This window comes from Carassius gibelio, chromosome A2 (assembly GCF_023724105.1).
Source record: "Carassius gibelio isolate Cgi1373 ecotype wild population from Czech Republic chromosome A2, carGib1.2-hapl.c, whole genome shotgun sequence".
NCBI lineage: Eukaryota > Metazoa > Chordata > Actinopteri > Cypriniformes > Cyprinidae > Carassius > Carassius gibelio.
Genome location: NC_068372.1, coordinates 19,084,931 through 19,096,836, shown reverse-complemented (window position 1 = coordinate 19,096,836; position 11,906 = coordinate 19,084,931). Strand labels below are relative to the sequence as shown.

Below are 11,906 nucleotides of genomic sequence, written 5' to 3'. Positions count from 1 at the left end.
AAGGTAAGAGGAGACATCCAATGGAGAGGCATTTTTTAAAAGACCATTTTTGTCCTACACCACATTTTATAATAAAAATGCAATAAGGTGAGATACAGCATAACAACCGTACTTGTTTGTAATTGTATCAGTAATGTGATATGAGAATGAAAAGTGAAGGGTAACAAATTATAAACGATGCACAAATTTTCTCACATAGGCATAAAAGCAATGAAAATACAAATAAATTAAGTCACAATTAAAACACAATTAAACTAAACCACGCAGCTCAAGGAAAGAGGGGAGCCTGTCCCACATCACAAAATACAAAGGTGAAATTAGGCATAGCAGTAATGACATGTTTTATGTAATGTTTTTAATAATACCCACACCAAACACTATGCATCAAAATATTTACATCAAACATATGCAATGATTGAGTGTCCTAATATCATATCTCAATATTAGGATGAAAACAAAAGTGCATAACAGTCGTCAAATTATATGGACTAGACAGCATAGGACTAGTCATATACAAAATAGGAAAAGTAAACTAACAGCAATACAGATTTATGGTTCACATATCCATTAAATGCACCCATGTTTTTTGATCTATAATCCTTTATAGATACAAAATGGTGAAAACGAACTGACTAGACAAGGAAATTTTGTCTGTCAACAAATGTAATAAACAAGTGCATTACTAACACAAATAAAAAGGAAGACAAATAGGGAAGTAAAGAATCAGTCTCCTAAAGCTGGGTTGAAGTGCATGGAAAACGTGCATCAAAAGTCATTAGATACTGACCGATGCACAGTTCTGTCCATTGCAGCTCGCCTACAGCTGGTGGTGGGCCCATCATAAAGTTCATCATCCAGGTCGCACTCTTCAGCCCCATTTTGCGAGTAGCTGTGCTTCATCACTAGAATATTCCTGCGGCTAGTAGGGGTGGATTGCATAGGGAAGGGGGGTTGTAGAGATTGCTCCATCTCTGAGAGGACAGCTGCAGCATCTCGCAGGCTGAGATCGCTGCGGCTGCCCCGAGTGCTGGACACCTGGGAGCCACAGTGGTGGCCGTGGACGCATTTGGAGGAGGTGCGCTGCAGTTTGGTGAAGTCTTCAGGTAAAAACTCATCATCGGATGAGGGTGCTTGCCGTAATGTGCACAGCTCATAGTGTGGGGGTTCAAAGGCCTCGTGCAGCAAGGTGGGATCAAATTCATCTCTGCGGATTATGTACTTCTTCCGTGGCTGTTTTATTTGAATGATTATGGATATGGTGAGCAGGATAATCACCAGTCCGCAGGTCACACCAATAATGGTCACATTAGTATTGTCGAGACCGTCCAGGATGTTGGCTTTTCTTTTCTCTGTATAAAAAGGAGCATAAATATTGCATGTGCCACATTGTTTTAAATTTGGAAAAGAAGAATAAGAAAAAAAAAAACAATATTCACTACAGCTAAAATGTTTTGGGTTGGTAAGTGTTTTTTATGGTTTTGAAAGAAAGTGGATCTCGTGCTTATGAAGGCTGCATTTATTTGATCAAAAATCCAGTAAATGTTGTGAAATATTATTATTTAAATTAACTGTTTTCTATTTAAAACATTTGAAAATGTCATTTAATTTGATGCCGTGAAAGCTTAATTTTCTCCAGTTTTCCATATCCCATGATCCTTCAGAAATCATTCTAATATAGTATTCTAATATTTTTGTAGGAACTATTATACATTTAAAACAGAAATCTTTTGTATCGTTATCCATGTCTTTACAGTTACTTTTGATCAACGAGTTGAATCTGTCCTTACTGAATAAAATTATTGATTTCTCAAAAAAGTACAGATTTATCAAAAACATGGTGTAGTTTACTCAAAAATGAAAATGCTCTCATAAATGACCTGTATGACTTTAACACACACACAAAATATATTTTGTAAATATGCTAATTTTGTCCATCCGATTGACTTCTCAACAAAATAAAATTTAATATTTGAATATTGATATTAATATTTGAATATTGAAATATAAATTGAAATGTTTTCCACAAAGGTCGGGAAAGTTAGACAGGTTTGGAATGGCATGAGGGTGAGCAAATGATGAAATCATTTTAATTTTTGGGTACAATATTTAATTATTAATTATCAATGTATTTCTTTTGAATATGTGATAATATACCTTTGCAACCATTCTCATCCCAAGGATAGACGCAGTTTTGGATACCATTGCACACCAATGTGTGGTTAATACACATGTTGCTATGACAGAAGAAAGCGTCTCCTTCACATGGAGCTGAAGAGCAGAGCAAAATCATAATAATTATAGAAGAAACCACAAGAGACGCTAAAACTGTGACTCAGTGACTCAGTACAGCACTGATAATGTGTAAGTCCAAATATAGAGTTAAAATAAGAGGTTAATCACGACTTTAACGCTAGAAAGAAATCTAAATGTGCTACTGAAATGTGTTAAGTTTTTAAAAAACAAGATTGAATGACTCACGCTCGTGGAAGGTGGTAAAGAGGATACGGAATCGGCTCCTGCGGCTGGTCTCATCGGCCCACATGCGAATCACACCTAATGAAGACAGCAGCATCACGTCGTTGGCCACCGTGCTGCAGAATTTATTCTTCAGGTGTTCCACTGAGCTGCTCCCATCATAGATTGCCACAAAGTTTCGCTTGCACTCGTTTGAGTTCTGCATCTCATAATCCAGGAAACGCAAATAGATCTATACAAGACGAGACACATTTATATCAGTGTTCTTAGGAGATCATTTTACATTTTTATTTATTGTTATGTTTTAGGTCCTTACATAGTGGAGAGTAACAAGATCAGCCCTAGGCCACCATGCTGGGTTTTAATTTCGTTAAATAAAGTGAGAGTTTCACCTTCGCGCCAGGAGGAGCTCTTATGAACCACCAGCAGTCTACAGCCTCTGTCTGCAACGCTTTGCCCTCTTTCGAAACCATTACAGACTCCACAATCCCCTCTGGCCCGCTCATCTCAAATTCACAAACTACAATACGAAAGCACAGTCATGTGTCATTGTGAAGTGGTTTTATGATGCAGAGGAGATCAACTAAATAAAAATAAAAAACTTCACTCACTGGGAAGAGGTTGTTGAACTCCAAGGTCTTTGAAATCAGGATCTGCAAAAAAGCAGGCAGAGGAGAGGGACTGATTAAGGATTTTTATAAGGCCTTAATCTGTTTAGTGTACATGGTCACGTAACCCACAAACACACGAGTGATTTCATACTGTATGAACATAAGTAACATAAAAATTGTCCTAAATATCAAAGCAGTGGCTTCTTGCTGTTGAAAAGACAGTGTGAATTTAAAGGCTGGTTTATCCCATGCTGTTTACCATCAAAAACACTGGTTATCCGAAAAAGACCTTTCTATGCAAGTTGGTTTAGAAAAGTAAGTCATGCCAGTAAGGACACCAGCATGCAAAACAGTGCATTTACACTACCGTCCAAATATTTGAAATCAGTAAGGCTTTTATTCAGGAAGGACACATTAAATTGATCAAACATGACAGTAATGTAAAAATAAAAAGGGTAATTACAGCAGAGCACATTAGGGAGGCTTGACCTTGAGGAACTTCTGTCCCAGTACAATCATTTATGTTCTTGTGCCATAATAACTGAAACACATAGGATTAGGGAATGAGAATGATGTCCTGAGGCTCGAGTCATGATTGTACATGGATTAATAATCCCTGCATCAGCCTCACACAGATTAGGCTGCCCAGTGTGACTGGATGCAAAGTAATAAAATGTAGGTGTGTTTATCAGAACCTGTTGGAATTTAATTTATTTATGCACAGTATTTCAGCCTATTACCTAAGAGAGGCAATTGCCTCTCTTTATCATGTTTATCTAGATCTAATTTATCATATCCAAAAAAATCACCAGGATATTACAGAGTCTTTTAAAGTTTTGGTCCAAAATCATTCAGGGATTCACAGTAATCCTCTCGTGTTTTCTTACCTCTGGTACAGCTTGGCTATGATTATTCTTTATGCTGATGTAATCGGACGCATGGATGTAGGTCTTTAATAAATCTCTGATTTATGATGTGCAGAATGATATTTTACAAATAAAAAAAAAATCAGTTTATTTTCTTTGATTTCTTCATTTTTCTTCTTTGATTTTTGTAGTAGTAGTAGTAGTAGTAGTAATATAAACATTCATACATCTCTTAGTGGTTACAAAAGTAAATTTTGTAAGATTTGAAAAATTGTAGCTTTTGTTTAAAAAAATAAGTAAATAAATAACAATTTTGGTTGGGTTTCCACAGTGTGCAGATGTCCCATCTTTGCTGATGATGCATGTATTTTGTATGCTTCCTTAATTACAGGGATGTCAATCATTTTCACAGGGGCCCAGGACAAAAATGTGATTGCTGGTCCTCTCCTCCTATGATCCTGGTGCATTGCCAAAATCTAAAGATTGGATTTAGCATTGAGAGGAGATTACCACTGCTGTCCGGTGTTTATTAGGCAGCTGTAATGAACACTGGTGCAATCAGACTTTAAGTAACATCACATAATCAGGAAGACCAGCCAACTGTAGACAAGACAGACATCACATCTGTCCCAAATATCAGTTGAGTAGACAAAAAAAAACACTCACTTCTGTTTTCACTTTGGCTCTTCTTTGAATGATGTGAAATATGGATTTAAAAATATCTTGACAAAAGACTTATGACCAGTTGTAACCCAACAGTATTGCATAAAGCAAATTATTTTGGCCATCCCATACATTTGCAATAGGATTTGGAGAAGACACGCTCCTTTTGAAGACAAGCTTTCATTAACTGGGATCAGAGACATAACAAACCTCCCCCACTCAGCTGCTGCATGTGTGCCCGCACTACAAATGCAGGGCCATCTGACCTGAGCAGAGAACACGGCATTTACAAAAACACGGAGGATCTTGCCTAGAATAAACCACCAGTAAAAAAAACAATATTATAACTTTATATACGTTTCGTTTCAGAATAAACACAGTGTCCAAAAGTTAGAGACCACAAATCTGCTATTCAAATTGTAATTAATTTAAACCTGTTACATGTTAACTATTTTAAAACAAGATGTAAAATTAATAATAAATCTGATTCTGCACTATTTCCAGGTAAATAATCAAGTAAATTTGTGACAATGATCATGTGACTCTTTGTACTTCCATTAAAGTAAAAGATTCTCAAACCATATCGGACAAACTTGCATTAAGAAAATTATAAATACGTGGTGGATACAGACAAATGCATATACTGATGACAAAAACACTCTTACCTTGGGTGAAATTGTACCGAGCTGAAAATCCAGTGGCTTCTAGTTCACTATCTGCCACAAATTTTATCCAAAGGTATCGTCCGCTGGACCTAACATAGGTCGGGCTCTCTTGTCCACAGTAACGTCCGATAATAGGAGAAAAGCTGAAGGGACCATCCCTGACTTCAATATGGTCAAACTTACACTCCCATGATGGCTCAATGGCATAATTTTCATCAAAATACAGGTCAATGCATTGCCTTGGAGAAGCTATGACATAATTGAAACCTCTAGTTAGACATGCAAATGTGTTACTGATTAAAAACTGGAAAAATGGAAGCTCGCTAACCTTCAATTATGTATATGCATTCTCTGTCAGCAGGATATTTTTCAGGATAGTTAGGAGATGTGAAAAGCCCTCCATCAGATTCTTTGACCCAAGCACCACACAACCCTGCTGGCATCACACCTGAATTGTTTTTAACTGAAGAGACAAAGCGTTTCTTTATTAATATATATATATATATATATATATATATATATATATATATATATATATATATATATATATATATATATATATATATATAAAAACAATCTACAATCATATTAATCAATAATACTTTTGTATGAGATCACAATGCCCTTCTTGCGTCATTAAGATGTACTTGCAAATGAGAGATAATTACCTTTAGCTTTCTTTGGTGGTGGTGGTGCTGTTGGTGCTCCAGAAAATCCAAGATTGACAAAACTTGCAACAACTGCAAAAAGAAACAAGATTAATGTTTATACAGTTCTTAAATGTTCAAATACAACTTTAATGTACAGTATACTTTGTATATTGTATATATTCTGTATTTTGTTTATTTAGTTAAATAGTGTTTTAATCTATCTATGCCTTCTGCAACTTTATCACCACTATTGCAAGTGTAAGTTAAGTTAACTGCCACTTTAGGTTTAGTGATATAGGCTAGTGCTACTCGTTTTCGTGTGAACATGCGAACAGAATAACGCATTATATATAGAAATATGGCTTAAACGCAAAGGAAATAATGTAGCCTTTATATTGTTCCCACGAGGTTACTCGGTCGATAACAATAAAATTAAACATATTTATGTGCGTTTTCATAGGCTCGCGCACTGTTTTGATTTTTACTCACCAACAAGCAGTTTCATCCGCGGCACCATGATTCTCCCCAAGGGTTTTAACTTTGAATTCCATGAAATGTCTTTAGTAGAAGCTGCTTAAAGAATCGCAAAAAATTTGTAGCCGCTATTCCCCGAACTCACGGTGTACTCTAGTTGGAGACTCGTGGAACAGGTTGAACACATCTGCGTAATCCGCCTCAGAGCACAGAAGACCCGTGGACGCGAAGAGTGGATTAACACGATCCCTTCATTCACATTTGACCAGAATAATCTATATTACCCTGCCTCAGATGAAGTTTGTCCAGGTGATGTTAACCCATGGTTTGCTAACTGAGTCTGTTTAAGTAGCTATAGTCTACTTTAGCCTCCTTCAAAACATGGGTCATTCATGCGGGCAAAATGAAAACATTGTGCAAAATGTGAACTGTGTCGAGTTCCAAGTATGACGCTCTAATAAAAACGCATTTCTTTATTTTACTGGCCTATCAAAGAATACAAGATGTTTTGATTACACTCGGATTTTTTTTTTTTTTTTTTTTTTTTTTTTTAAAGAATTAAAACAAGGCTGTAACGGATAGACAGTCGGTTGTATGCTGATGCTGATGTATAATGAAAAATGTAACAATATAGGCCTACTGACCTTCATTTGCGATAAATCATGGCTTATACCTGAATAATATATTCTTTATTGTGAAAATATTTAGAGATTTAGTATATGATAGCCTATAGCAAAATATTTCTTAGTAACATCTAAGGCCATACTTTCAATTACAAAAGTACTGTTTTTTTTTGGGCCATCTAACATATCATAGGGTTTTGGGATAAACAATTCTAAATCTCGGTCTGTTGTATACTGTAATGCCCTGAAAAACTCCAAGTTTCTTAAAATAAGTCACAGTAGGCCTAAATGATCAAAATTTCCAACTCACTCACTTCCAGAATCACTCACTATTGTTTTGGCAGTAGCTGTTATGGTATGATAACACAAAACTGTCAATAAAATAGTAAAAGCTCGAAATTAAAATAACTGGTGGGTTTGTGCATTCTCATATGCCCACCTTATTCAGAAAGTCCAGTCACAATCAGATAATTTAAAATAAGACTGATTTTGTATGTAATTTAACTGGTCATTGTTTGTTTATTAAGAACAGACTGACTGTGGCATCTGGACAAATAATAGCCTGCAAAAAGATCCACTTTTCTTTCCACTATACTGCTGCAGCTGCACCTACTGTAACAACAAGACTGTGTTTAAACTAGAAACTATAGAAGCACAGAAAAGAGGAGGGGGGGAAAAGAAAAGAAAAATAAGACACTAATATGGTCCCAAATGCCTTCTGCTAAACTGACATTCTCTGTGGGGCTGCTTTCTATCAGTATCTTATTAAAACAGAAGAAAAATGCATGCTGCATAACACAGCAAAATACTGCAAGATGACCTGCTTCAGTTGGCTAAATCTCATATTTCAGCAAGAATGATCCAATTAGCAGACTGTTTCATAAAAACAAAAATATTGTTTGAATATTTGTATTACAAAATTTGTGGTTGTCAAGTGTCATTTGATTAATATAAAAATCTACAGCAAATTGGCATTAGAATGAGCACTAAACTGATTTAAAGTTATAAATAGTAAAATACATAAATAAATAAATAAATAAATAGTTACTGACTCCACAAAATCTGTCACATAAAAAGTGTAACACTGACAGCTCAAACATTTTAGTTTTACAAGGTTGTGACTGTAAATAAGTCTGAATTCTGAAACATATTGAAATATGTTGACATTTTGTACCAGATATGAACATTCTATTATAAATTCATATAATTTAACCAAAAATCTTTATGCTGCTAAAATAAAGGCCAAAGAACTTGTTATATATCAAATGGTTTTGCTAGTCATTCGCTTATATTTTATGCATTTTGCATTTAGTTAGCACAATTTTTGCACGTGTGAATTCAAATTAAAGTGCTAAATATTTCTCTAGTTTAAAGTTTCTTCATGTGACAATGCTTTAATATCTTTTAACAACCACTGGATGGTGCAATAACACATCATATTAATTTCTGAAACATTTCAACACCAAACTCTAAGATGGACCAGTGGACTAACCTCTTACAGAATATCAGTTAACATTAAAATTAATTTTCCATCAATAAATGCTGAGTAAACTTGTTAAAATTTATAAGATAATATAATCAGACCTACAGTGCACTGAATACAGTAGTGCTTTTAACGGTTTGCTGGAATATCAATTCAACGCAAACCCCCCTTCATTGATTAGTAATACATATATTGTAATTATGTATCTTTTTATTTATTATTTATTGTTTAGCTATGATACATATATTTTGCCTTTTGGACTTTTTGCCATCGATTAGAGACTATTGCGCAATGGAAACTTAAGCATATGGTAAAACAAATCAGGGCGTATTCAAATAAGGCGAGTGCGCAGTGATATGTGGATGAGAGAGAGAGAGAGAGAGAGAGAGAGAGAGAGAGAGAGAGAGAGAGAGAGAGAGAGATGCTGTCGTCTTCACTGATCTACAAAGAGACCTCGATAGTAGTTTTGCTCAGAGGTCTTCCACAGTCATGCTGAGAGCCAGGGAACCGGGATCTTTGGCCGTGCTGGCCTCTACCCTTCTTTTGGGATTCAGCATTGCGTTTTCCCTCGGACAGAATGACACAGAACCGGTAGTTTTGGAAGGAAAATGTTTAGTTGTGTGTGATTCGAACCCGTCAGCTGAAGGTGGAGTGACCTCGTCGTTTGGGATTTCTGTCCGAGCTGCTGGTGCTAAAGTTGCTTTTTCTGCGGTCAGAGGAACTAACCATGAACCATCAGAAATGAGTAACAAGTCCATGACAATCTACTTTGATCAGGTCAGACCCTGCTTTCACATTTATTCAACGCATATCTGTGCGTTAAGTAGACTTTAATATTTTTCTCCCCGAAAACATGTTACCAAAAACATACGTTAACAAACTCATTTTTTGCAGGTACTAGTGAACATTGGAAATCATTTCGATCTTAAGGCGAGTGTATTTCAAGCTCCTCGGCGAGGCATTTACAGCTTCAGCTTCCACGTTGTGAAGGTCTACAACCGACAGACAATTCAGGTAAGTCTATTTCTTAAAATGCAAGGTTTTATTTGAAACTAATTACAAACAAACTGAAACTTAAATAGAATGGTTTTGCCATTGAATTATAAAACTATATATATATATATATATATATATATATATATATATATATATATTATATATATAAACCCTGATAAGTGCAGATTTCTATTAATTTTTTACTATTAAATTTTACACTACTTATTCTTTTACTTAATATTTACAATATGTTCCAGGTTTCTTAGTATAACTGAATAGACATTAGTATTTATTTATTTGACGTCTGTATTCCAAATGTAATCTTTACCAGGAATATTTTAATTAAACTGTAAAGTATCATTCTGGCTAGTTCATATCATTTGTAGTTTCATATGACAAATAAAGAAATGATTACTAGTGAGACATTTGGGATGGATATTTGTATCTCATAAGTATGTATTGTTTACATTAAATAGCCCCTTTCAAAGCTGAAATAGATACCAATAATTAAATTGGAATAGGTGTCAATTACAATTGTTATTCATTAACTATTAAAAATATTATATGAATACACAAACACAGATCCCCAAATAATTGAACTGGAAAAATTATCCTTACCAGTAAAAACAGAATAGTTAGTTTTCACTATTAGAATAGAATAACTAAATTGGAATAACTAAGGATCAACTTACAATATACTAAAACATAATAACAGGTATTATTAAGTGTTATGGGGTAAAGGATGATCTGGCTTCTTGTAATGCATCTGATCACATTTTGTGTTTCCGTGTCATTAGGTCAATCTGATGCATAATGAATACCCAATAATATCTGCATTTGCGGGTGATCAAGATGTGACCCGAGAGGCAGCAAGTAACGGCGTTCTGCTTCACCTGGAGCGTGAAGACAGACTCTATCTTAAACTGGAGAGAGGGAACCTCATGGGCGGGTGGAAGTACTCCACATTCTCCGGCTTTCTTGTTTTCCCTCTCTAATTGAATTTACCCATTTTAAAAGGACCAGACTGTAGACAAAGGGACATTTCAGTATCTGCTTTCAAAAATAAAGAGAGCAGAGAGAACATAGAATGCATTAGCTTATTCTATTTATTGTTAGGATCTGAATAAATGTAACAAGTTTGTATGTATGTGTGTGCGTGTATGTGTGTATGAATTTAAGTATTTGTGAGATTCAAAACAAAATACAATGACAATATTTGGACAAAATGATGTCTGCATATTGCTTTGGGAAAGAGTGTTTTGTTATTGCCAATTATATTTTAGCATTCAGGAGCATATTTTGCACGAAATGTGTTTTGTTATATGCTTGTCATTTTATTGATTTGTATAGCCTTTATAAATTTGATGTTCAGTATGAGTGTAAGTACAAAAAAGTAATTTCTCTTTCATTGTTGTTTGGCTTAATGCATAGACAAGCAATGATGTCTTGCATTTTTATATTACTTGAATGTAAATACACTATGTCATAATCACAAGGAATGTATTTAAAAACTCTTATAGGACTTAAATGTTGTATTTTTCAAGAAGGGTATACAGTCATTTAAAGGAATAGTTCAACCCATAGTTTTCTCCCAAACCTGTCTAATTTCTTTCTGACGTGAAACACAAAGAAATATATTTTAAAGAATGTTGGTAACCAAACAGTTGCTGATAGCCATTGACTCTCTATAGTTTATTTACATTTTTTTTTAAAGAACTTTCCCAAAATAAAGAAAAAAACAAAAGAGAGAAGAACTCAACGCTGTCCATGGTGCTGAACAACAGCTGTCCATCAAAAACTGTCAAAACACATATGAATGATTATTAAATGCTTACATCAAAACAAGCAGTGCAAAATGTATTTGTCACATTTATTTTTTAATAGATACATCCACTACAATTGAGTACAGCATAGACCTTCAGTTCCCACTAGTTAGACTACATTTAGTCATTAATACATTCTGCAGTCTGCACCTACTATATTACTGTAGAATACATTTACAGAAACACATGGGGATTTTATCATCTAAAAACTTGTATTTGAGAGTAATTGTGAAACGATAGTGCAAAATATAATATTCAAATATATCAAAGTCTCTCAATGGGGGCAGTTTTAGGAAGGATGATATTAACACCCACCAATTTGAATATGTACAAAACTGGAAAGATATAGACACCATGCAGTTTTGTTGTCTTTTCATTTATGTAAGGGCAGTGGCGTAGCATGTGTTTTAAGATGTTGTCTTACACAACAGGGAACTTTTAAAATTACAATACATTACAGAATAACATTTATTGCTTTATATATTTTTCAAAGCATGGCTGGGAAACGGGATGGAAACTAGGTAATTTATTACCATGGGCACAATTAAAAACCGTGAAGACAGCCTTATTTGAAGGT

At 34.8% G+C, this 11,906-nt stretch overlaps 2 protein-coding genes across 2 annotated transcripts; one reads left to right on the top strand and one right to left on the bottom strand.

Moving 5' to 3' along the window:
* Positions 1 to 338: 338 nt before the first annotated feature.
* On the bottom strand, positions 339 to 6,789 carry LOC128029836 (neuropilin and tolloid-like protein 1). Its single transcript, XM_052617417.1, has 9 exons — positions 6,420 to 6,789; positions 5,949 to 6,020; positions 5,609 to 5,743; positions 5,281 to 5,529; positions 3,087 to 3,128; positions 2,868 to 2,995; positions 2,479 to 2,707; positions 2,155 to 2,268; positions 339 to 1,349 (listed from the first exon to the last, which is right to left on the bottom strand). Exons 1-9 carry the CDS (start codon positions 6,445 to 6,447, stop codon positions 766 to 768), a joined length of 1,581 nt encoding a protein of 526 aa, XP_052473377.1. The 5' UTR covers positions 6,448 to 6,789; the 3' UTR covers positions 339 to 765.
* Positions 6,790 to 8,945: 2,156 nt separating this feature from the next.
* LOC128029852 (cerebellin-2-like) lies at positions 8,946 to 11,433 on the top strand. Its single transcript, XM_052617418.1, has 3 exons — positions 8,946 to 9,287; positions 9,405 to 9,524; positions 10,304 to 11,433. Exons 1-3 carry the CDS (start codon positions 9,000 to 9,002, stop codon positions 10,499 to 10,501), a joined length of 606 nt encoding a protein of 201 aa, XP_052473378.1. The 5' UTR covers positions 8,946 to 8,999; the 3' UTR covers positions 10,502 to 11,433.
* Positions 11,434 to 11,906: the final 473 nt, after the last annotated feature.

Coding starts and splice junctions, on each gene's coding strand:
- LOC128029852 (XM_052617418.1), top strand. CDS start 9,000: ATGCTGAGAGCCAGGGAACCGGGATCTTTGGCCGTGCTGGCCTCTACC. Junction 9,288..9,404: donor TGACAATCTACTTTGATCAG/GTCAGACCCTGC, acceptor CATTTTTTGCAG/GTACTAGTGAACATTGGAAA. Junction 9,525..10,303: donor ACAACCGACAGACAATTCAG/GTAAGTCTATTT, acceptor CCGTGTCATTAG/GTCAATCTGATGCATAATGA.
- LOC128029836 (XM_052617417.1), bottom strand. CDS start 6,447: ATGGTGCCGCGGATGAAACTGCTTGTTG. Junction 2,996..3,086: donor AGTTCAACAACCTCTTCCCA/GTGAGTGAAGTT, acceptor TTCGTATTGTAG/TTTGTGAATTTGAGATGAGC. Junction 2,269..2,478: donor CTTTACCACCTTCCACGAGC/GTGAGTCATTCA, acceptor TCTGCTCTTCAG/CTCCATGTGAAGGAGACGCT.